The sequence below is a fragment of the Barbatula barbatula genome, assembly GCF_947034865.1.
Source record: "Barbatula barbatula genome assembly, chromosome: 20".
In the NCBI taxonomy this organism is placed as follows: domain Eukaryota; kingdom Metazoa; phylum Chordata; class Actinopteri; order Cypriniformes; family Nemacheilidae; genus Barbatula; species Barbatula barbatula.
This window is the reverse complement of record NC_136783.1, coordinates 14744145-14769890: the sequence shown is the minus strand read 5'-3', so window position 1 is coordinate 14769890 and position 25746 is coordinate 14744145. Positions and strand designations below refer to the sequence as shown.

General features: G+C 38.0%; 2 protein-coding genes across 8 annotated transcripts in view; one reads left to right on the top strand and one right to left on the bottom strand.

Moving 5' to 3' along the window:
- The first annotated feature begins 1298 nt into the window (after positions 1-1298).
- Positions 1299-13181, top strand: st3gal8 (ST3 beta-galactoside alpha-2,3-sialyltransferase 8). Of its 4 annotated transcripts, none has more exons than XM_079483870.1 (8): positions 1332-1443; positions 2731-2883; positions 7477-8145; positions 9545-9729; positions 9822-10001; positions 10090-10135; positions 10207-10326; positions 10885-13181. In XM_079483870.1, the coding sequence occupies exons 3-8, from the start codon at positions 7663-7665 to the stop codon at positions 11050-11052; spliced, it is 1182 nt and encodes a 393-aa protein (XP_079339996.1). In that variant the 5' UTR covers positions 1332-1443; positions 2731-2883; positions 7477-7662; the 3' UTR covers positions 11053-13181. The 4 variants fall into 4 exon arrangements, with proteins under 4 accessions (XP_079339997.1, XP_079339996.1, XP_079339998.1 ...); XM_079483872.1 differs by having other exon boundaries at positions 1341-1443; positions 2633-2883; XM_079483871.1 differs by lacking the exon at positions 2731-2883 and having other exon boundaries at positions 1299-1443.
- unm_sa1614 (un-named sa1614) overlaps positions 12542-25746 on the bottom strand; it is a 27037-nt gene continuing 13832 nt past the window's right edge. For 2 of the 4 annotated variants that reach the window (XM_079483869.1, XM_079483868.1), the window contains 17 exons: positions 25180-25267; positions 24676-24724; positions 23690-23853; positions 22427-22560; positions 22118-22209; positions 21808-21994; positions 20147-20232; positions 19591-19706; positions 18888-18955; positions 18522-18629; positions 17984-18221; positions 17726-17908; positions 17262-17322; positions 15857-15918; positions 15585-15766; positions 14717-14836; positions 12542-13730 (listed from right to left, as the gene is read on the bottom strand). In XM_079483869.1, the coding sequence (XP_079339995.1) occupies positions 13656-13730; positions 14717-14836; positions 15585-15766; positions 15857-15918; positions 17262-17322; positions 17726-17908; positions 17984-18221; positions 18522-18629; positions 18888-18955; positions 19591-19706; positions 20147-20232; positions 21808-21994; positions 22118-22209; positions 22427-22560; positions 23690-23853; positions 24676-24724; positions 25180-25267 (2013 nt within the window). In that variant the 3' untranslated portion in view covers positions 12542-13655. Of the gene's footprint in view, positions 13775-14716; positions 14837-15584; positions 15767-15856; positions 15919-17261; positions 17323-17725; positions 17909-17983; positions 18222-18521; positions 18630-18887; positions 18956-19590; positions 19707-20146; positions 20233-21807; positions 21995-22117; positions 22210-22426; positions 22561-23689; positions 23854-24675; positions 24725-25179; positions 25268-25746 lie in introns of all 4 variants that reach the window. The other 2 variants (XM_079483866.1, XM_079483867.1) reach the window with 1 other exon arrangement.

Here is a 25746-nt window from a genome sequence, read left to right as displayed (position 1 = left end):
TTGTGTTTTTTGGGGATTCAACTCTTTTCTCAGCTCTTTGCCCAAATATTTGTCTATGGTTGAAATCCTAGAACACCATGCCCTTCTGTATAAATAAGACTGTGAGACAGATAGTGCTGAAAACATGGTCACAAGGTCTGTCTACGTTTATGGACAGTGTGCTCCTTTATCACGTCAATTAATGTCAAGCTAATTTGTTTTGAGTAAACACTGCTCTGCATTGACTAAGCAATGGACAGTTATTAGAGTACCACACAAGCAGACACAGGATGGATATGCCAAATGTGAAAATAAGCACTATTAGATTTTTTATATATCCTTCATATTTTATTTCCATCTAAACATTTCCCGTAGCTCCTTTTGCAGCCCACATGCAGTATGTAACAGTGTGTGAAGCAAACAAATGGATACATACCATAGCAAATATATTGACAATAAAACAGAATAACAAGTCCTTACACAGTTTTTTGAAGACTGCATGTAATATACACATATACGTGTCTAATATATGTATCTAGCTATTTATCTAGCTAGTAATATATAAAGTAAATATAGTTTTGAAAAATCGTTTTATTAATTCATTGGTAGCTAAACAACCACATGTGCCTTTGTCATTCCTCAATAAAAATAGTTTATACACTGTATATGGGTAGTTGACGAATAAATCATACACGTGTAGTGTGACATAGCAAAATTTAGAAATGAAAATGTATAACATCGTTTTATATATCACTATTTCTATTTATTATATAATAGGACAAATATGCATATTGGCCCGTCAACCACCCATTTGTAGTTAAACTATGGTAACGGAAATGCTAATCATTTCGAAAAAACTATAATAAAACCATGGTTAATATTCCTACAGGGAATACAAGTATGTCTAATTGAAAACGATATGCACTGAAAGCCGGTCTTCAAAAAACAAGAGATGTGAATTTGATCTGAATCACTTCAGAAAAGTGTTTATAGTGTCATATTAATTAACTATTTAAATCAGGGTTTACACTTATTAGATAACTGAACGTTTAACAAGCGTTATTGCCCTGTAAGTACACGCACACACTGGTTTCCATGGACTTCCATTGATTTTATATCAGGCTTATGGTATATTCTATCCCCTTAACCCTACCCCAACACCTAACCCTAATAATCATACAAACCTTTCTGCACTTTTTAATTTTCAATAAATATCATTCTGTATGATTTATACGCTGTTTTCCCTCATGAGCACCTAAAAATCTCCCCACAATGTCAAAATCTACTGTAATTACAATCCCCACACAGTGATGAATACCAGTACACAAGCGCGCGCGCGCACGTACGCACGCACGCACGCACACACACATGCAGGACGTAAAAGCTTTACATCATTTCTCCTCAGCCCGGAGGTCTGCTCGTGCTCGTCTATTAGTCACCCAGTGTCGAAACGAGAACAAGGTGGTAAGTGGCTTAAACTCGCACCATTTTTGTTGTCGACTGCATGTGAAGCAAATATACATCTTTTTAATTTTGTCAAGTCATTTTAAAAAACATGCGCTCGGGAGAAATTCATGAGCCTCGAATGAGTTAACGGAGTTGCGCAAAGTTATGTTCTTCCTTTCGCTCTGTTTCTTTTGTAAGCCATACTTTTTGCCAACGAAAAGACAACCAAGTCCGCTTCAAAGCCATCTATAGATGTATTAAGAGTTACGCGAAGTGACACACGTTTCCAGTTCGAAGATTAAACTTGAACTGGACTTTATGGAGACAGCAAAACTCACAATTTAACGCTAAACGTAAGATGTTACATTAGGGTTCCGGTAAGCGAAGTTTTGACTTTCGTGGGGTGGTTTTAAAGTAAACACGGATACTTGTAACATCTTGTATTTTGACGGCTAGGGCTCAAAACCCAACGAGCTACCTTCCTAAATAGCATTTTGGGGTATCGCGTCCGGGTTCAACCATTACATAGACCGTTCGATGCTTGCTATGTAGTTCACTAGGTCTGAATGCAACAGGGGTTCTCACTCTGCGTGTAACGATGTTTTTATTTTTAACATATTTCTTGTTGTTGCGCTTGTGTGACTTTAGTTGTGATCGTTGTAGATAGTGTAGTCAAACTCGTTATTTATTTAACGTTATATACTCAGTTATATACTGAACATGTAGCATACAAATGTATATAGTTTGGTAAGACAATTCCTACATGATTGTTTTCAATGTTAACTCTTACTCATACTGTCTTTTAAATGTATTATAGTAAAGACAAGAGTGTACAATCATCGTGTGACTTCAGTCAGTTATAGATAGTGTAGTCAAATCGTTTGTCATTGCAATAACACGTATTCCGCATTCTCTCTGTATGGTATATTAGTTGGTTGAGACAAAGATCATTCTATGTGCAATATGATCTATATAACAGTTTTGTTGGTGTGCTCGTTTCTATCAAAACAAATACATCAACACCATGAATTATAAATCTCTAAATCAATATTTGTATTGACTGACCAGAGCAATTCAGTAACTAGCACAGCAATGTAAGTAAGGTAGTGCTGGTTTGTTAGGCCAATAGTTCTAGAGTTCACATACTGAATGTGAGGTTTCTTTGAGGAAAGGAAATAAGAGGCCCTCTTGTTTTGCATTCTGAAAGATGTTCAGGCTATCAGAGTTGGTGATAAGAATGCTATGCTTGGAGTGATGCCGTGGGGGAAGGGGTACTGGTGTTTTTCTAACCCCTGCTTTTGTCAGGAGTACAACCCCAGAAACGTACCTTCAGACTTCGCAGGAAAGCCCCCTGCCTTCCAGGGATGGATAATGACTTCAAGGGCCCCGGGCCAGTAACCTCCAAGGGCCTCCTCCCACGTATGAAACACACGTCTTTAATTAACTAAAAACATACAGGTATTTATTAATGCATCACATAAAGAAAATGCCCCTGTGACACATGTCTGTAAACATCAAATCATCAAGCAAAGGAATCAGAAAAAGCTATTTAAATGTGCTGTAATTTAATAAATAAAATAATTTTTAATAATATTCATTTAATTAGTTAAGTTAAGGCAACTTAAACACACGTTGCCATTGATTTTACAGGGTATCCCCGAAAGCCTTCTATATAGGTTATGGGACCCATATAGTAAACATAGATTTACATAACATTTACATTTAGTCAATTAGCAGACGCTTTTATCCAAAGCGACTTTCAAAGAGTTCAGGGAGGAAGATAGATAAACTTTTGTTTTCATTGTTGTCGGGTTTTCCTGACCAAACTGGATGGTGCAACCTTGAAGCCCAGGGCACCCTAGGGCCTGAGGACTGGCCCCATTGGGGCGGTCAGTAATCCATCCCTGCTGCCTTCAGCAGTCCACTCCAGACATCACTTGAAACTCTCACTTTAGTGTTAACATGACTCGACTCTTTAACATGCTTTGAGCAAAACAAGCCACTCACACCTGTGCATGTTTGAAGGCTTTGGCTGGAGTCCAGTGTAAAGTCTGTCGGAACAAGTTTTTTTCAGCAATGATGATTACTGATTTTTGTTTAATAATTTTAAAGGGATAGTTCACCCAAAAATCATAATTTACTCAACCTCTTAAATTCACCTTAATTGTCAATTCTTTTAAAAAGAGTAAATTTTTTATATGTTTATTTATTTCCCATTTTAAAGTAGAATACTTCTGCATAGACCGGTATTTTCCTGATGTCTGAAAGTCTGTCAACACTCAACAGGGGTTTAGAAAAAAACCGATGATTTGATATATTGGCAGTGAAGACATCTTTTTCTGAGAGTCTGTATTTCAAGTTTTGATAAGAAATGTCACATCCATAATGCTGGAATTGCATTACAATATTTATTGTACTATTGCCTCCCTATAATGAATCACTTTATTGTTTTCCTCACTGTTGTAAGTCGGTTCAGACATTCGCATATGCTAAATGCCAACATGTAAATGTGAATGTTTACATGCCATTTACCCCGTTTCATTTGTTATTACAATTAGGGATGCACCGATACCAGTATCGGTATCGGACCCGATACCAAGCTCATGTACTCGTATGCTAATCATTTCGAAATCCATCAGATCCTTCAGAGGCGCAGCCCTTCATTGTTGTTTCAGATTTCTGCCATCGCTCGCTATGTCATAATCACATCACTACTAGGGCAGGCTCCTGATTGGTTAACGCGGCACGAATGTTCGCCAAAGTTCAGATTTTTCAACTCGCACGAATAACGCGATCGCTCAATTCGCGCTGCGTGAATCGCACCGCAAGTAGGTCTATCGCGTCTTTGCATTGACTTAACATGTAAATCACTCTCTCTTAACGCTTCATTCGCGCTTAGCAGTGTGGAAATATTTCTAAATCAATGATGACGACCCACGCATGGCAATCTGCATGCTTATGTCCTTGGTTTTGCCCTTTGGAGGTTATTGGACAAAAGTTTTGATAAGCACAAAAGATTGATTTATTTTTTCATAATATGAGTTGAAGTTGTTAAAAATAAAGATGCTGATATGTTCATTAGTCTCATTGTGTTGTTCTTAGAAAATTGCCACAAACAAAAAAACCTGTACAAGAGGCGTCGGTTTCGGCAAGTACCAGGGAAAAAGTATCGGTACTCGTACTCGATCCTTAAAAAGTGGTATCGGTGCATCCCTAATTACAATAGATGTTGATAGGGTATTTTCCATCCCTGTGGTAAGTGTTTGATTTTAGTTAATGATGTGTGTGTCTGTTTGTAGTGGTGTCTGCTAAGCCAACACTAATACTATGAATCATTCCTTTAACAAAGGTTATCCTCAAAGAAATGATAGAAAAATATAATTTATGGGGTTTGCGTTGTCTTCGGAAAGCCAACAAATCTAGTTAGATTTGCCCCCCCCATCCTGAAATTATCTTTACAACCTTTTCTGAAAGGTCCAGTGAATTGCATTTTTTCAGCATCTAGCGATGAGGTTGCAAATTGCAACAAACAGCTCACTCCACTATGGCGACTGATGTAGATGTCGTAATGTTTTCGCTTCTTTGCCGAAGTAGAGAACGTATTTACGCCGCTCTGTAGTGCGGTTTGTCCGTTTAGGACTACTGCAGAAACAATATGTTGAATTCCAGATAGAAATTGCTCGTTCTAAGGTAATAAAAACATAACACTTCATCGTGTAAGGTCTTTATACACCTCTGAAGACATAGTTATGTATATTATATTGCATTTCTCTCAATAGATCCTTCAAAAACTTCACGCAGACACCTTTAAATGGTTATGTAATGCTTTTCCAACTAAATCCAACTGTGTACTCTCAATGCACAATACGTTTGGGCAGAAAGTCCTGTGAAAGGGGGTCCCGTCTGAGTAAAGGGCACATTTCAATGAGCAATCAAATCTGAATAGTTTGGCAGGCATCACGGAGTCTCTAGTTTCAGTAATTAGAAAGAGTCTTATTGGCTGCGGGTTTTAACATATTGGTATGTAAATGAATTTGTTCAGGCAGGGCTATTTCTCATTGGTGTTAGCTCCATTAGCCAAATAACTCTACCAACAGCTGCTGCTACTTGTATGGCGGTAAATTGGGATGAGAAAGAATAGCGTACTTTCAATAAAAGTGCAAAAAAAACAATCAGGAGAATTGGAGTTTAACCACAGTTTGCAGAATATCAGGACAATTTCTTGCTATTCTTTGTTATTTTTATCACTGAAAATTTCAGGTATCTTTGGAAACAACAACTATGACTTTAACCAAATATATTCAAAGTCTATGCTAGCCCCTTTTTAGTGCAGTCCCAAAGCCGTTCTAATTCCTACGATTACTTTTCTGAATGAACGGCTTGTTTCGTGTCTTAAGTGCACGAGAGTGTTTCAGATTAATTTCATTGTGCCTCCCTCCATTTGTTATTTAAAGTCCCTTGCGTTAATTTTTTAGCATAGTTCACTTTGAATAATGAATGGGAGGACTTGCTTGTACCGCCGCTTTGCTGACATAGTGGGTTTTGGCCACGCTGGCCTGTTTGGTCTGTAGTGAGACAGCTGTCTGGCAGGCAGAGACGGTTCTTCCAAATCAGCTGAACGTCAGCTGATGGCACATCCCCCACCCCATTACCAGCTTCTCCCTGCTCCGCTAGACACAGCTCCCTAACAGAGGAGAAAAGTCCTGGGCCTTGGCAACACTTCCTGTTTCTTATTTAGGATACAAAAGCAGCTCGGTTTCGCTGTAAATTTGGCCGTGGCAAGACACAATGCAGCTTTTTTAAAGTTGTTTTTTCCAAGGATACTTGTTGAGGTTGTCAATCAGCCCGTTTCGAGTACCCGCGTCACATTCAGAGCTCTGGATGGGGATTGTGTGAGTAGCTGAGTTTGACAGCCATCAATCTAAAGATGGATTTACTGCAGGCTTGACGTGTGTAGCTGCTTCGCATGCGGGCGCATCAGCGCGATTGGTTTAACGCAGCACTTTTATTTATGAAGTTCTTTAGTGGGGAGGCAGGTTGAGCTCTTGCAGTCTCAGCAGGAACAAGTGTTGTGTCTGTATTTTCTGCTTTCTATGAGATGCTTGAAATGTGTGATAGTGCAGTCCTAGCGATAGTGCAGTCCTATTGACAAAAAATGACTCTTATAAGCTAGTTCTTTCAGAGGACTCAAAGAACCACAATTTTATGGTTGGATTCAGTTTGAAGAATCACTTCACCGAATTATCTCACTAAATCTAAAAGATTATTTTTGTCATGTCTGATCTATTTTTTGCGTACTAAATGTTCTTAAAACTTAAATCTGGATCTTTGATTTTTCATATAGTTGTTATTAAAGATTTACCTTTGCAGTTACAACTATGAATTAAAACATTAAAAGTATGTTTCTCAAATAGTGCTAATTTGTTATTTATTTTGTTATTTAAAGTTTAAGGTTGTTTTGGAAACTGTACACTCTTAAAAATAAAGGTGCTTAAAGGCACTCAACAGCGATTTTTGGTTCCACTTTCAGTCAATGATTCTTCAAAGAACCTTCTCTGAGCGCTTTTCCACCCTCGCGCCGAATCGTTCCTGTTGCTTTGTACATGGTTTCATTTTCAGCCGCAGGGTTGATAACAGAAGTTTTTTAGAATGTACACACAAACGCGTCACACTAAGTTAAACAAGAGACTCTGCGCGCATTCAGTAGCTCGATTCAGTTAGACAACCGTGCCGAAAATTCAGAGCCGAGAACCGTTTGTAATCGTTCTGTGTCAAACCAGGCTCACATGGAAACATAACAATAACCATTATAAACTTTGCTTAAGCACTCTCTCTCTTACATTTTTATAATCTGAACCTTTTTTGCCACAAAGAACATTTTGTGAAACAGAAAGGTACTTTGGATGTTAAAGGTTCTTTATGGAACCATTTAGACAAAAAAGGTTCTTCTATGGCACCGTGAAGTACATTTATTTTTAAGAGTGTATGCTGAAACTAACATCTTGATGAACATCAAATCAGCATTAAGATGTTGTGATGTGTGTTTTTCAGGAGTGAAAAGCAGAATCAGGCATACAGCTTCAAAACAAACAAAACACGAGTAAGGAACGCCTACGGACAGTCTCCTTACGACTCCTCCACCCAGTTCGTGCCATGTTTTTTTCACCGGTGGCCTGATGCTTTTTTGGGTTTGAAAATCCTACTGGAATGGACATGCAATTAACAAACAGATAATGGATGATTTGTGTTTGCAGATCCTGTCATTTGAGGCCATGTTACATTGTAAAACAGTTTGTTATTGACCCTAAAACCATTATTTATTGGGTGGAGTCAAAAGACACCTCCTGCTACAGCACTGTTTCTTCAAAACCATCTTCTTTTCTCCTGGCCGAACATCAGCCAACCGTTGTCTTAACCATGATGAGGAGAAAACTTTACATAGGCGCTTTGCTAGGTGCCATTTTTTTTTTCATGATTGCCGTTCACAATTTTCAGAAGACCAGTGTCATGCCTTTAATAGCACCTACTAGCAGGATACAAATGAAGAACCAGACGCTACCTGTTCTGGAGTCAAGACAAGTTCAGTTGTGTAGCTGTAAGTCTTGTATAGCGGACACAGGTGCGTCAGAATGGTTTGATCAACACTATGACCACAAACAGCAACCTTACTTCACCGGCAGGGAAAATGACATCGATCCGGTGTCACTCAAGTGGTGGCTGGTGAGTTTAATTCATTTAAGAAATTCAGCAGAGACAAAATTCTAAAACCACTATTGAAGTTTATGGAAATTTAAAGGAACCGTTCACCCAAAAAAAATAATTCTGTTATTATTTATTCACCTTCACCAAATCTGTATAATTTTTTGTTCTGTATTTGTTGAACATAAAAGAAGATATTTTGAGGAATGTGGGAAACCAAACTGTTCTGGGGCACTACCATTGTAATTTCATAACTTTGGTAGTCAATGGTGGCCAAGAACAGTTTGGTTAAAGCATTCTTCCAAATATCTTTCTCCGTGTTCATCAGAACAAAGAAGATGTATTCAGATATGGAACAACTCGAGGGTGAGTGTTTTCATTTTTGGTGAACTTTGGTGCCTTTTCAATGTTGTAAATTTAAATATGACTGAAGACCAGGAGAAAAAAGTTCAAAAGAACAGTTTGCTTCAGAGGAAGACAATGTAACCTCATCTTATTCAACAAAGTTAACATTGTCACAAATAACTTTTATAGGTTTTTTTTCAGGGAATAACATTTTGAATCTCAGATGTGTATCTTATATTGTTCATTCTATTTCTTATGACACAGTGGTGTATACAGTCAGCCTCACGCTTTCAGTAACAGCATGTTAACAAGCCGAAAAGTGAAGAAATGTAAATGCTAAGGGAAACACTACTGGACATTGATTAGCTTATTATTTAAATAAACAAAACGTGTTATCTTTTTTTGTAACATGATCTTATCAGCTTACATTTATTTAGTTATAAAGGTGTTTGCTGATAGATTTGTTTGCAAGTCATCACTCACTCGCTCTCAGTCATGCTTGTGAGGTATTTTAGCTGCAGATATAATTTCCCCTTTTTGGCCCACGCACACATCAGGGAATGACAACAGCTGGTGTGTTCATTCCAAGCCTTCTCAAGTTCACTTACAATCGGCCTGCCAAACATCATGAAACCTCACCACGGTGGATAGCCCAAGCTGCACTTATTATCTGGTTTCCCTAAACAAAAAAGTAATTCTCCCTTGGGAACAAGGGTAAAGAAAGGCCAACAGGCTGAATATACCTCCATTCGGCCCAGACGTTTTTCAGTCAGGTTTAATTTAGCCTAATTAAAGGCTTTTGCAGGCAATGGCACACAGAGCATGCCCTCAGATAAGCCTGAAACTGGAATGCCTCAAATGTATTACATTTATATTCACATGGCACGTTGGATTATATTTTTAAGGCTTTGCATAACTTGCCAACAGCAGCAGTGTAGTAAAATAATGCCAGATGCAGACAGGCCATTGTGAGGATACATGCCTTACTTTGTCAGATTTTTATTTCAGTGCTTACAAATGTTCTCAAGTGAATCTGATAGTGTTAAATTGCTGAGGCTGTTATTTTGTTGCACAGTCTTTGCAGTCATCTTCTGGGACACTCATGGAAGTCTCAGAAAGCATGTTTAAGGTAATCTCTCCACCAACGGAAGAAACTCCCCGGCCAAACCAGTGCCGGAAATGTGCAGTTGTCGGCAACTCAGGAAACCTGTTGGGGTCCAAACATGGAGTTTTGATCGATTCTCATTCAACTGTTATTCGGTATGTTGCATATTTTGCCATTGCTTTATAGCATATGACTTATAGAATTTCCTTTATTCACATATATTATGTCAAATGTCGTTTTATCACAGAATGAATAAAGCTGTAGTGCAGGGTTATGAAAGGGATGTTGGGAACCAGACCACCCATCATTTCATGTACCCGGAGAGTGCCATCGATCTTCCCCTCGGTGTCCGTCTCGTCCTTCTTCCCTTCAAACTGTTAGACATGCAGTGGCTGTCCAGTGCACTCTCCACCGGCGAAATCACAATGTAGGTCTCTGCCGAACTTTCATTGTGTGGTGGTGTACATTTAAACTCGTTCACTCTTGAACAAAATGTTCTTGTTTATTTCACACAGGACATACATGAGAGTGAAAAGACTTGTAAGAGCTGATAAAGATAAGGTGAGGTTTAAACTAGCTAAAGCTTGTAAATCCATAAAGAAATGCATATGGTAAACCTATGTGTGTTCCAGGCAATAGTTGTAAATCCAGGCTTCTTTAAATACGTTCATGACAAGTGGACAAATCATCATGGGAGATACCCGTCGACTGGGATAATTGCCCTTATATTTGCTTTGCATATCTGTGATGAGGTGCGTATAATTATTCACATACTAGTTATAAATATAAAGCAAACACAATTTTCACAATTCTGTGCCTTGCTATATTTTTTTGCTTTATTACGTTTGAATAACATTATCTGTTTTGTTAGCAATATTCAGGCATAAACTACAACGGAAGATAGATGGCACATAAAACGGGGACATTAAAAATTCCAACTACGCTTCAATGCATAAACTATGGACTGTTGTTCTGTGAATAATGTCCAACCTGATCTCGCGGGAATTCATAACTTTTTCACGAGGTGGCTTATTCGTATGAATTCGTACATTGTGAAAACGTAAGATTGCTACAAAAAAACAATACTGAAGCCTGCCCCTAACATCACTGCAATGAAAGTAAATCGTACTAAAATGTACGAATGAGATCTTACGAATTCATAAAAATCTGCCAACATTTTAAGTAAAGCAAATTTGTCTTTATAGTATTCTAATTAATTTTGAAAGGAGCGTGTAAGGAAAGTGTCATGAGAGACACCCTCAAGACTTTTCTTTTTTTAAGATAACCACTGTGATGTTTAATCTCTCCAGGTGTCCGTGTTTGGATATGGAGCAGACAAATACGGAAACTGGCACCACTATTGGGAAAACAACAGAAACGCCGGCGCCTTCCGAAAGACAGGCGTCCACAACGCAGATTACGAGACAAAGGTCATCCAAAGGCTCTACGCAGAGGGCAAAATCAAACTGTACACATGAGACTATAATTGTACCCTTTATTGACTAAAGGGTGCTTGAAGTCATGTGATATACAGCAGCGGTATGGAAGCCAAAGAGATGCAGATCATCCACCTTAATTGACCACTGTGAACCACACTGAACCAAACCCACAGACGTGAAGCTGTATTCTAAAGACCAAATGAACTTCTGTTCTCTGACAAAATTAACTCAATGTGCCTAACGGAAAGAAACATTTAATGGAGCGAAGCCGGATGTTGCCTTCCTCCCTAATCAGGAATTGAACGTTGACAAACAGTAAGCAAAATGGTTTAATCTGAGCCGCTTTATGTATTATCTTTTCGTTTGGACCAAACTGACTTGCCTTCTGCTGTGTTTACACTTTAAGTGCACAATGTGCAAAGCTAGATCACTTTTATTATAACCGCTGAAACCGTCTAAACTTGAAGCGAGTGACAGAAGATGCAAGCAATGTAGTCATTTACATCACTTGCTTGCTATGTAGACACAGTGTTATTTAGATCAAACATGAAACAGCTGTCACAGTTTACTTCTGTGGCCTGTATAAGTAAAACCGGATATTTAACCTGAAGAAATGGGTTATAAATATGTTAAATTGATTTAATGTTGACTTTAAACTTAATTTAAAGCCTTGAATTTTATAGCAGACTGCAGTTATATTGTCTAAAATATCAAAAGAGCAATAATTTTTAATCACCACTTTGTTTGCATAATGTTTTAAGTAATTACATTCACAAATGTTATTTTAGATATATTGCGTTTCAAATTAAATTGTCACACATTTTAATATTTGAAAGACTTTTTGAAAGACTTTTTGAAAGACTTTAACGTTATCGATTAATTTAGCCATATTGGCATTTAAAAAGATCCAAAACACATGCTGGATAAATCTTTTTTGTCACCTTAGACTGTGATATCGATTTAAGCGTCAGATTGTTCACATATATTATGATTTTTTAAGAACGGTGTTTGATAATTGTCTTTATTATATATCTTCAGACCAAAGCCGTAAAGTGAGGCATCTGGTCTCTGTGGCCTTGTAATGACCTCCTGGCGCCCATATAATAACACACTTTTGTCAGATTTATTTCTATGCCTTGTGATTTACAGTTCTGAAAATAGTCTATGCTGTATTATCTTCTATTCATTTTCATGTTTCTCGTCCCGTGACTTTAAATTACAACTAATCGTTGCATTTTTATAGTTGAAATGTCTGGTTGTAAATGTCCTGTGGTTTTTCCCTTTTATATCTATGTTTGCATTATTGTAAACTTTTATAAGGACTGTGACAGGGCTGAAACTTGATGATGTCTGTTGCCAAGAGTTACCGTACACACGCAGCGCTGTTATTGTATGTTCTTCAGAGTATTTTGGTTTTGTGTCAATCAACATCTCACACTTTTTTTGGGGAGTACCAGAAAAAACACGATCAAATTCAAGAAGTATGATTTAGGTTTGTGGAAAACTGAATGACGAATAGAAAATAACTGAAACACAAAGAATTGTCTTTAATCCTCTACTTAAATAGAATAGAACCAAAGCTTAAAACATGTAAATGTAACAGTTTAGGGTATCCAGTACTCCATTATTAAAAATTTAAATTGATATTTATTGCATAAATAAAAATGCAGAAAATCATATAAGCCTATATTAAATTGAGACACACGATACATAAATATCTCACGTTAACCATTTCCGTTCAAGTTCTGTGACAGCAACAGGAGACCAAGCAAACGTTGAAATCTTTTTGAATACAGTAGGTATATATAATGTCCTCTAATGTAAGTAGAAAAATAGATGACCACTTAAAACAGACTCTGTTAGTTCTGGAGTCCAGGTTATCTAAGCAGTAACTCAAAAGACTTGTATGGTTATGGTTACATTTGACAAAACAAAATTTGATAATATGTTAAATGGGCACCACATGATCAGAGTTGTTCTCAATTCTCAAAGCACTTTTTTGGGGAAGTACACATTTTAAAAAATTGTTCAGCTGAATGTGGTTGTTTTATTCCCTTGTAATGGCCAAATTGCTGGTGTGCACATGTTTGTTAGCATCTATGTTCACAGTTTGTGTTTTGTGATTAATCTGTGGTCTGTCTTGCAATAAACCACTTACATAAACATCTAAACCTGTTTCTGCATGTGAAGTACAGGTATATACATGTAGAGATGTAACCATATTACATTCAGAATTCATTCATTCCTGGTCACTACCCTGTTTTTAATTTTCTTAACTGGAAAGTTAATATAAAATAAAAACATTACGCTTTTTATATCAGGCTTTAAAAAAATAATATAATTACAAACCAGTCACAAATGATAATTCACTTTTCATCCAATGCACCTCATGCTGTTTCTTGAGAGTAGTACAGAATGAGAATCTTTGGGCGGGTTCAGTTTAGGCTGACTTTTTTAGCCTCAGTGGATGGCGATGGGCCTGGTCAAACAATGAAGCTGTTCTGCTTGAAGGGCCTGTGAACTCTGCTTTGTTAAGATGATGGTTCATTACTGATGGTTCTGCGTGTAGATTCGAGACCCCCTCTTCCAGGGTGCTTTGGCAGTAGAGTCAACCTTGCTGATTTCAGTTCCTTTGGCAGGTTTCATTTGGAGAGCAATGAGACAAACGATGCTGGAAATAAGCCTGATTTGTCAGGCTGTCCCTCGATGTAGCCATGCTGAAAGGGAGATAATATAACCTCTGGGTAAAGTAATCAAAAGCCTTCAGAAGGAGAACATGAAATTGGTTAAAAGGGGAATGGACAGCACATGCTAATGTGTATAAAAAGCAGGACTTGTTGCATGGTTGAGAAAATATGGTAAAAACACAAATGAAGTAAAGGGCAGATTTTTCAAAAATAAAACTTAAGTTATGAATATGTGGATCATTTTAAGGCTTCCTGTACAAACGTGTCTGTAGGATATCAGATAAGCACAGTGGAGATGTATGGACCGAGAATGCATTGCTCTAATTGTTTCCATCCGTTCTCATGAGATTTTTGAACACATCTGCAGTCACAGTACGGCTCTGTCAAAGGCTAACAGGAACCTTGCTGCTACCTCATTAAAACCGACTTGAACCTTTCCCAGGTCATTCAAATCATTTATGCCAGCGGGTTTTGAAAGTAACTTGAAACTTAAGGGACTGCAACAACTAAAACCTCACCCAAAAAAATTGTTGGATTTACTGTACTTGCAGTAATAAAATGAAGTTATCTAGGCTATAAAACATGTGATTGGTAAGTTGTGTCATTTTGCGGGCAAATATTTGTATGTAATGTCCACTAAATATTTTGAGAAATGTCTCCAGGGTTGGGTTGTTTGGTTTCCAACTTTCTTCAAAATATTTAGTTTTGTGTTCTGCAGAGGAGAGAAAGTCCTATAGGTTTGTAATGACATTTAAGGTGAGTAAATGATAGATTAATTTAAATCAATATTTCTGTATATTAGCTTTTTTGACAGTATATAGTCCCATATTTACACAACTCCGAATTTTCCAACCTGATGATATGGCCCTATGCCTATTTTACAAGGTGGTTAATTTGTATGATGTGAATCGTATATTAACTTACGATTGTTAAAAAAAATACAGAAGGCCCTCCCTTAAAATGAATGTCAGAATAGGTTTTTAAGTTATACTTTGTGTACGAGAAACTTTACTCACCCACCAATCAGCATCTTCCTCTTCTAATACCACAAGTACCTCGCCCTCATTGAAGGTGAGTTCATCATGATGATCCGCCACACAGTCGTACATGGCTTTCACACGTCTAAGCTTCGACTTCTAAACGCCACAGGCGAGAAACAGAAAAAAAACATGACATTGTGAAATTTTACATTTGATTAACTGTCATACTTTTTTTTAACCCCAATCGCAAGAAACACATTGCCTTTATCACAGTCTCTCTTTCCAACAGCCATCGGCAATTTGATCAAAATAACATTCTTTCACATTCTCTTGTTTGCACCAGCATGAGTATGCATGCACATAGATATTCAAAGCTTGGCTGGCGAAGCTGCTGAGCAAAGGAAGTATTGTTTTTTGTAGCCATCTATTAAATCAAAAGGTGAGAATTGTTTCACTCAGACCCATGAGAGTAATGAGACCAGAGCTCGAATTGAAGGAGGGTTGGCATTAAGGACCCCCTGAAGAAAAAAAAATTGACTTTGGGGGTCTCTCAGATATTTTTATTTGAGTAACAATGATAATGACCAATGTGATTAAATTCATGCAATGGATATGGTAAATTTCGTGAATTAATAGTTTTAGAATAATTGATTTTGTCTGTTTATGGGGTAATTTGTCATGTCTCCTTAAATATTAAATGCCAGGCCCCACGTCTAAAGACCGCCAAGCACAGGATATTGTTGACATGACTGCTTGATTGGTGTTGTTTTCCGGTGACGCTGACTTCAGCTAAAAAATGGAGAATAATAAACCTCCACTCGCAGTCGGTAAGAGGAAGCTTCTACTTTTCTACTTAAATGAAGCAACCCTAGTAATCCTCATGAGTGGACTACGGTACTCTCACCAGAGATTTCCTGGGCTTTGCATGAGGAACAGCATAGGTGGCAGAGCTTCCGTTAGACTCAAAACTGAATGAGTGTGGGGATGTGGGAGAGAGAGCTGGAGTGTGCCGCCCAGCGCTGCTTATATACTGTGGGCTTTGGTACAGGAAGTGGGAGGAGCTGCTCTCCCCATCTGCTCGAAAGCCTGGTGAGAGAGATTACAGCAGTTATGGCGAAACAGCATAACCAAATAAACAAAATGAAAAGATATCTAAGAAAGAAAGAAAGCAACAACCTCGTTCTGGCAGCTCAGATAAGGAGTTGAGAGCAGAGGCGGAGTATTTAGGAGACCCTGAGCTGAAAAAGTCATGATGATCATTATAAAGCAATCAAGAATATAAACCATAAATCTGTATTGTATAGTACTGGTATTGTATATACTTTAAATAATAAAATTAACTTTAACCCTTAACCTTGCGCCCAGGTTTATTTTTACAGATAAATGCTAATGCACAATTTATAAACAAAACTAGCCTACAAATACAGCGTTTAGCATGAATTATGTTGTTTTTGGTATTCTTTTATTGTTATATTTTGCTTATATGAATAGAACAATTCTTTATTGTCATTGTTCAAGAATTATGAATGACCGTTATTTTAGCCATAATCTGGAGACTTGGATCTTTCCCCATTAAAGTAGACTACATAGGAGCTTTACATATACAAATGCTGCCATTATGGATACGGATGCTGAGTTGACTGACGCCTGTTTGTCATTTTACACTATTTTAACTTTCTTTATTCTGCAGAACACAAAAGAATATTTTTAATAAAGTTGTTAACTGGTCCCCATTTACTTGCATTCTTAAAAATATCTTCTTTTGTGTTCTGTGGAAGAACGCAAGTCATTGAAATGACAAGAGGGTGATTAAATGATGACAGAATAAAACATTTTGGGTGAATTAATGCATTAAAGGGACCTTGCCATATGAAGTAATGCACTTGACCTCAGGTTTCTCCGATAGACGCTATAAAACATTGACATAGAGTCCTTGTCATCACTCTGAGGTTTCTGAGGAGCTTTTTTGAAGCCTAAAGTGGGCGGTGCATCCCGTCGCCATTTTAGCAGCGTGTCACCACATGTCGATCCCGGATAATTGAAAATGGACAAAGAGGTAGGACGTGGTTGGAGCCCATGCTGAAACCACTTGTCACTGCAGTGGCCATGCACTTAATTTAGAAAAAATTTTAAAGGATTAATTTAAGTTAAACGGATGTGTTATAAAGAAATCACCCTTCACATTTGTCATAAAGGGCAAAAAGCTATATAGACCAAAATCATTTTATGTACCAGGCGGTAAACATATTTCTGTTGTAAATTCGGGAATTTTTACATGTGGCTCAATGAGATTTTGCATTGTTTTGTAGCCAGTCACTAGCAGCTAGTGGATGAATTGCAGTTTAAGTCACTTCCGTGTTGGTTTCACGAGAGAGAACTGAATGTTGCCGCTTGGCTGCTCCAGATGGACTTGTGATGACAGATTTTGTAATGACACAATTTGTGTCCTGAACGTCTTATTAGATAAAAGCATCCGTTTATGATTGCTTTTTTTAGAACCGAACATGTTGTTTTGTGTGTTTTTAGCAAACAACCAATAAGGGGCAGCATTTATGACTCTAAAAGGAACCCAAGCACTTACACACACTTCTGGAAAGGTGAATCTGGACCACCGAAGCTTCTCTGAGCAGGTGCTCCGTAATCTATATAAGGAAAATAAAAGAACATTACATTCATGATCTGACTAAGGGTTTCCCATGACTGCTTGTATTGGATTATTATAACCATTTTATAGCACAGCGCTGTACAATATTTGATTCCAATTGGCAAGATATTCCAAGGTAAGTTATTTCCCAATAACAACACTTGCGTCTTGTCTTAAAACCATTATGAGACCAATGGAGAATTGGGGTTTCCACACGGAAGGTCTGCATTCGTTTCTGCATTTTAAAGCTTTGCAGAACTAGAAAATGATGCTAACATATCAAATATCCATGACTTCCCTAACTGTCCTAAATATTGTTTATCAGGTTTTCAATGACTGTGGGAATCTTGTTTGTGACTCTGGCATAGAGCGCCCTACGGCACATCAGACTTTGTTCATACCTGTTGGTCCTTGCCGTGTAGAGTGGGGGCTGGGGGGCACCTGAGGGGCAGGCTCAGAATAGGTGCGCTTGTGTCGAATGATAAGGGGGGGAGGAGGGGTTCGCTTCATACTGCTGCTAACTTCATGGGACAACCAGTCGTCAGGTGAGCTCAAAGGAGGGGGAGGAGGGGGGACATTTGGAGCTGGAAAAAACACGAGGAGAGTAAACAGAACCATCATGAGAAGTGAGGAGAACAGATGGGGAAGAGATTACTTACCTCTGACTCTGGGTGGAAGTGGTGGTGCGGGTGAGGAAGGGGGCGGTGGCGGTGGACTGTCAAGGCTGCGGGTTTGAGAGCTGGGAATGGTGTACACTTCGCGCCTATTGTCTCCCCGTGCCATTGCCAGCCTCCGACCCACATTAAACAGCCCCCCTCCTCCAGGTCCCTGAGAAGCGGTGCTACTCTGATACAGGCTGAACGGCCGTCCTAAGCGTTCCTTCTTCACCGGACCCAGCTACAAAACGTAAGGAACATCATTGTTTAACTCCCAAAACAAATTGTATGATGTGCATATAATTTTCTTCATTCTGTAGAACACAAAAGAAGATATTTTGAAGAATATTGTTTAGCCCCTATTGACTTCCATTCTATGGACACAACACCAAAATGTCACATTTCTCAAAATATCTTCTATTGTGTTTCACAAAAGAAAGAGTCAAATACAGGTTTTGAACCACATGAGAGTGAATAAATGATGACTGAATTATTATTTTTAAATTTCCATTAAAGTAGAAGTATAGTGTTCTGTGGTCACCTTTTCATCAAGATCATCATCACTCTCATAAAGGTCATCCTGCCGTAATCTCCACTCATATTCCACGTGCACGTGCATGTTGAACTGGTTGGTCTGTGATTGGTGGATCTGCACACATCACATCATATGACTGGGGCATGGATATTTTAATGTGTGTTAAAAAGCGTACACACTTAAACATTTAAATACACCCATAAGAATGTCTTAAAAATGTCTGGACAACACATTTTGTGTTATTTTTAACTCAACCTTGCGTTGTCCCTTTTAATTTATTTACCACACAATCAACACAAAATGACACATAAAATAATGTGTTAATGATGAACACATCCTTTTTGAGAGTGAAAGAGCTTTGAATGGACTCACCAGCTCCTCACACAGTGTGTGCTTCAGTCTGCGAGCCATGTCCAGCCCCGTCTCTCCATTCTCATTCTCTATCACAGAACAGCAATTATCATCAGCACAACCATCATTTTCCTTTGTAATAAACATCTCTTGAAGACGGTTTAATCTACAGCCAAGCAGACAGTCAGAAGGCTGAACAGGATCATTTAACAATCACAAATAAAACACTAATAATGACACATATTAAGTATTACCACTTATGTTTAGAGATTAGTTCACAGAAAGATGAAAATGATCATAATTTGATAACATTATGATAATCATTATGATCATATCACTCGTCATCACTGATGACTGACTTTTTTCTCACCTGAACACAAATAGTTTTATAATAAATGACATCATATTATCTATTGTATTAATGTATAATATTTATATATATCAATTAAAAAACAAGTACAAAAACAAGAAATATTTTGAGCTTATTTAGCAATAAAAACCAAAACATTTATGGAGTAACGTAATTAACGTCAAATCATTAAATTGTCTTGTGACAAAATATTGTGAAGGTTAAAAATGTATTTATTAATGGATTTAAAATTTTTTTTAATTGTCTTGGTTACTTACAGTATCTTGGTTAAGTTGTTTAGGCAGTTATTGATTTATATTTGTTAACTATATTTTAATAACTGATTTTTTAGTTTTGGAGTTGATCGTGACTCACTGATATGTGTGTTGGCCTTGGCTCGGAGCAGAAGTTTAAGGCACTCGGTTTTATTGTGCTGACAGCAGTAATGTAAAGCCGTATTTCCCTTCACAGTCTGTGCATCCAGATTATTACTGAAACAGAAGACAGGAGAAAAAGAAAAGGAAGATCATATACATCTGTGTCTGTTACTAAAGTTAGATTCATAGCTCTCCAGCTCTCATTCTCTCTTTCGGGCTCTCAAAGCCACACAAAACCTTAAGGAAAGCAGTTATAACTCTGGAGCCAGCTGAGTCTGATGTCCCAGAGTAGCATTTTAACCGCCTCTGAAAGGTTCCAGATGCTAAATGTTCATCCATGATGGTTGGATGTTCTCCATCACCTCCATCCCACGATCAAGAATTCTGACCTTAGCATCGACTTTAAAATTGTATGTTGGTTGTATGCATGACACAGACTTTGTATTACCTCAGTACACAATCTAAATTTTTAAATAAACTGATTTAATAAGACTTACCGAAAATCAATTGCTTCAAGGTTTTCAGAATACTGATATGCTTATAATTGAACTTACCAATTGTGGAACAGGAAGTCAGCCACGTGCAGCGATGTCCTGTCAACCAACAGGACGGCTAGGTGTAGTGCAGACTCCCCCTTTTCCTGTTTTAGAAAGAGGCCATTCAGTCATTAAAGGTCCAGTGTATGTAAAAGTTTATGTACATTTAGCGGCATCTAGTGGTGAGGCTGGAAATTGCAACCAACGGCTCCCTCCCCCGGCCTTCAAAGCCAGAACTAAGACGTGGCTACGTTTTCATTCTTTGCCGAAGGAGATAATGTATTACGAAATGTGCTTTGTAGAGCAACTTATTCCTTTTAGGGATATGTAGAAACACAATGGGGAATTCCATGTAAGGGGATCCCCGGTGTATGTAGATAGAAATAGCTCACTGTAAGATGATAAAACATAACGCTTCATTATGTAAGGTCTTTATACACTTATGACATATTTATGTATATATTTATTATATTGCATTTCTGTCAATACATCATACCAAAAATTACTCTCTCACCACTGGTATATTCCCCACAGTCTTCAAAGAGGCCCATATTACCCCGCTACTGAAGAAACCCATGTTAATGCTGCACTGTTAGATAACTACAGAGTGGTATCTCTCCTTCACTGCCAAAACTCTTAAGTGTGTTGTGTTTAAACAGCTCTCCTCCGAACTTCTGGAGAGCAACCCGTCTGGTTTTTAGAGCGGTCATTCCAACAAGACTGCGCTGCTCTCGGTCATTGAAGTCCTGAGACTGGCAAGAGCAGCCTCTAACTCCTCTGTACTCATCCTACTGTATCTATCTGCTGCCTTTGACACCGTTAACAACCACATCCTCCTGTCGATCAGAACTGCTTGTAATCCTGGCCGATCCACATATTCATCACAACCTCTCCATTCAAGTGGGCTCATCAACCATCACACCTTCCAGAATGGGCAGAAACCTGGGAGATGTTCAGCTAAACTTCACGGATCATGTTGACAGCACCACTCAGGCATCCTCTACAACATTAGGAAAATTCCTGTCCAAGCATGCTACGAAAATCCTATTGCAATACGTTACTAGCTGGACTTGCGCAACCAAACCTCTAAAGATGATCCAGACTGCAGCGGCAAGACTATTCTACAATGAACCAAAAAAGCTCTCACTCCTCTCTTCATTAAGTTACATTGGCTACCTATAGTCGCTCGCATCAAATTCAAAGCTCTGCTCTTGACCTACACCCCATATCTTCACTCGCTAATACAGACTTATGTACCCGCCAGATCCCTACGCTCTGCAAACGAAGGATGTCTTGTAGTGCCATCCCAAAAACGGAAAAAAACACTCTGAAGCATCTTCTCTGGATCTGTACCACATTTGTGGAATGATCTGCCCGATACTACAAAATCAGCAGATTCTGTAGCCATCTTTACGAATCGGCTGAAAACAGATCTCTTCCGTCAACACCTGATCGATTAGTTCAGACTTATATCTCTTTTCTACTCTTTCTATCCTTAAAAAAACGTAGCTTTCTATACTGTGGTAGGCTATGAGACCAGTTTTACTTATGCTTATGCTTGTTGTTGTCCTTATGTTGTTCCATTTGGTTCCATTGTTTACCTCATTTGTTAGTCACTTTGGATAAAAGCTTCTGCTAAATGACAAAATGTAAAACGTGACATGTATGTTTGTTTTGACCTGTAGGGGGCATGGAAGTGGTTGACTGAGGTCTGTTCTCTCAGTGTGCAGTTGTAACAGCCTGAAAACATCTCGACAGCGCACAGCATCCTGGAGACATTTACGTTTCGTTTCTGGTGAGCCGCCAGTACGCTGAGCAAACTGCCATTCCATATACTTTGAGAGTATGAAGTCTTTACGTACAGCCCTGCACAGACACGTGCACACACAGACACACACACAACACAAGTTACTACAAGTAACTACATTTGCATAACCAAACCACCATTATCTGGCACTTTACAGAACAAGATGGCAGATCATCACTCACATGTCACTGTCTGCTGACGGCTTTACAGAAGGATTGGGAAGATTGGCCTCCGCAATATCATTAAAACCTGAATTTCCCACGTATCTTGCCAACTAAAGAGCAAATGAAAGAAATACAGCCATAAATCTGTGGTTGACGGTTAACACCGTAGGAAACCGTTGGTGTGATATTAAAAATAAAAAAAACTATTTTTGATTTACGAATATAATTTATGACAAATTTAGGATATTATGAGATATTTTCAGTAAACAGTGCATGTATTATATAATTCTCCTAATCTCAATATTGTTGTTAATTGTAAAACATTACCAGCAATTCCGAAGTGCCCAGTTTGTCCAGAGCAAGTGACTGAATGCGTGAATAATGCACACCCATCTCCCGGTGGATCCCTGAGCACTCGATGCATGTCAGGATTCCCAGGTTTATGGAGATCCAAGACGGATCTAAACATATATTATTCTGTTATCAGTCAATGATTTATCAATAAATAAATGGAGCTTTATTAAATAAACCTATTGAAAGCTTTTGTGCTCTTATTAGATTAAATATGATTAGTTTGCCCTGTAAACCCAGTTTGTGTAAAATATTATTTTCTATATCTAACTAATGACCAATTAAGGGCCTTTAGAAGGTTATGGTACGATCAGACCGGTTTGAACCCGGCCCTTTGTGATTTTCAGTTAATGGAATGAGTCAGAATGCTTTAGGAATGTAATGAAGACACAAGCTGCGGCTCGGGTTAATCTGAACTGAAATCATTAAGGCTCTGTGGGTTTTAATTGAATTAAATTAGATTTAAAGACAGCTGCTTAAAGAGAAAGGACAGGCACGGGACAAAAAAGCATGCAGGATACACTGACGAAGAAAAACAATAGAAACCATCACAGGAATTGAAATGCAGTGTTTCTTAACTGGGGGGGTTGGGGGATAGGGAAAGAGGGGGTGTATTCTTAGAGCGCCTCAGGTCAGGATGACTGACAATGTAAAATTAGACAAAATTATTATTGAAATGAAAAAAACTAAAAACCAAGATATTTCGGATTTTTTGTCCATTTTTATATTGAATAAACACTTTTCCAGTTAATATCAAGCTCTGAAATATTTTACTGGGTAGAAATGTTGAGTTTTTATGAGCGGGAGAGATATACAGTGGGGGGTCTTGGAGTCAAAAAGGTTAAAAACCCCTGTTCTTATGCATTTAATAGTTATAATAAGTCTCTGCTGGTAATGTGTTGTATTCTATTTATTATCTGGCAGATAGAAACCAATTGAACACTGCTAAGTCCTACTAGAACAAGGCCAAAAAAATCAGGTTCATAAAGGTATTTGTAAAACCATTGGAATTAATATTGAAGTTTACATTGATTACATAAATACTGTACATATATTTTTGATAAGCAATTGCAAAAATGAAAATAAATAAAGGATTTGGGTACAAATTTTGGAAGTTTAAGAATTGCTTAAACAACTGAATACATACCCCCAAGGGTTTTTCAAGGGTAATTATAAAAAATGGGATGCTTTTTCATGAATAGTTGTCCAAAACACTACTACTTTAGTACTTTTATGTACCTGGTGCCCGACAGTCGCAGCAAACATTGTTTCCAGGCATGCGGCAAATATCTTCAGTAATGGCTCGTGTGAGATCCTCAACACTGTTTTCTCCACTTGGTCTTCCCTCATCCAAAGCCACATTAAGAGCTTCTTGCTTACTGTTTGTGAGCACTGATATCCACCTGAATTTTAGTAAGGTGCAATACCAAAAAACAAACGTTAGAGGGCGACAAGATGATTCAGATCTTTTGCTCCAGTGCAGCTAAAAGCTGTACCATGCATTAAAAAGTCATCTGTGACTAATAATGTTCCTGCTCTCATAGGTTAGAATCGAGTACATCTGCAGTTAATGAGAAGTTGCCCTCAGTCATTGCTCGGGAGATTCGGTAAACACCGCTGTGGCATATGCCCAATGTCTTCCCCTTAAGCACGTCAATCAGCCAACTTTCTCTACCTCATATGTACCAATATAGGCTTTATTTAGTTTGCTGGAATAGTGAATACGCCCTATTAAATGCATTTCTGAAAAGGTGAGGTGTATATTGTGCTATCAATAATCTTGTCACCTGCCCCTTTTTACCTGTGACATTTATCTGAAGATGGAATGGAAAGCCTTGATCTTGCACAGGAAAACACTTTGTTCATAATACAGACAGCTACATCACAGCTATATAAAGAAGTGAGAACTAGTCAAATCAAGATGGAAAGGTCATATCGGGATAGTGTGTGAGAGAATGTGTTCTTGAAATGTTTTGAAGAATGTTGGTAACCAAGCTACACTGGTTCCTATTGACTTCCATTATATGGACACAAAACCACCAAGACATTTTTCAAAATATCTTCTTTCGTGTTCCACAGAAGAAAGAGTCAAGTACAGGTTTTAAACAACATGACGGCGAATAACAGGTTAACTATTTTGTGTCCAATAGGAGTCTTAAGAGCTAATAGGAGCAAGTTGGATTTTGAGAATTTAATTCTGTGGAATTAACGAAAGAAACACTTACGCCAAACAATCAGACTCGTCGTCTGCCAGAAAGTGGTAAGTGCGGTTATCTAAAGTAAAAAGAAACATAGCAAACGTCACATTATTTATTCTCTGCTGTCACCGGCTCATGTGTAACCAGCAAACAATCAGTAGACATAAAACAGGTTTGAGATCTGTTATTAAATACCAGAGGCAAGAAAAAGAACAAACAATTTGTGGCCAAGCACAAACACTCCATTGTGCATTTCAAAACAGCCCTGTTTGTAGAATCACCTGCCTTTAGTCATAAAAACGAATGTAGGGGTAAAACTGTGTCATCACGGTTATATAACATAACAAAGGCATTAGAGACCTGAGGCTAGAATGATGGATTGGATACACACAGATACGATGACGCAATCGACTGAAGCTGGTACTGTATACTGCTTGAAGATCCTGAGATGTTCCTTTGGTTATTATTGCCATTATATCATATTAAGATGGTGAATATAAGAGTGTATGTGACAGTGTGTGGTTTACTCACGTGAGATGAGGTCAAAGCATTTCTTGTCTTCCAAACTGGGTTTGATTTGGCAGGTGAGGAGGTTCAGCTTAGCCGGTGGTTTATTAGGCTGCAATAGAGACGAGTGTTTTATCCAAAGGGACATGTTTGGAAGTCATTCAAGGTGTGAAATCACTGATTTAAAAAATTGACCTTCCAAAAAAATCTTCACATCATTTAGTTTCTTGCACACTAACCTTGTCAACCTTAAGATAAAAAGTGACGTTTTAAGGATGGTTTTCACCGTACTGATGGGTCAGCTGTCAATTTGGTTGTTTAAATGCCAATGTGAAGCCTCTTAATGTTTTTAAAGTTTTGCTTTTAAAGCATAGTTTTCCATTGTCAGGTAAGTGAATTGTTTCTCTCCTGAAATGTGTAATTGTTTTGAGATAATGATTCATTCTCAAATAAACAATCGTTTGAAGCAATTGGTTGAATGATTCACCTGCTCAAAGAAAATGCCGCCATCTGCTGGCTTTTTTAGTTTCGCATTTAAAGTAAGCATTACATTTCTCTTTATAAACATTGCTGTAAAAATGTAATTTGTTA

Coding starts and splice junctions, on each gene's coding strand:
- st3gal8 (XM_079483871.1), top strand. CDS start 7,663: ATGATTTGTGTTTGCAGATCCTGTCATTTGAGGCCATGTTACATTGTA. Junction 8,146..9,544: donor TGTCACTCAAGTGGTGGCTG/GTGAGTTTAATT, acceptor TTTGTTGCACAG/TCTTTGCAGTCATCTTCTGG. Junction 10,327..10,884: donor CTTTGCATATCTGTGATGAG/GTGCGTATAATT, acceptor TAATCTCTCCAG/GTGTCCGTGTTTGGATATGG.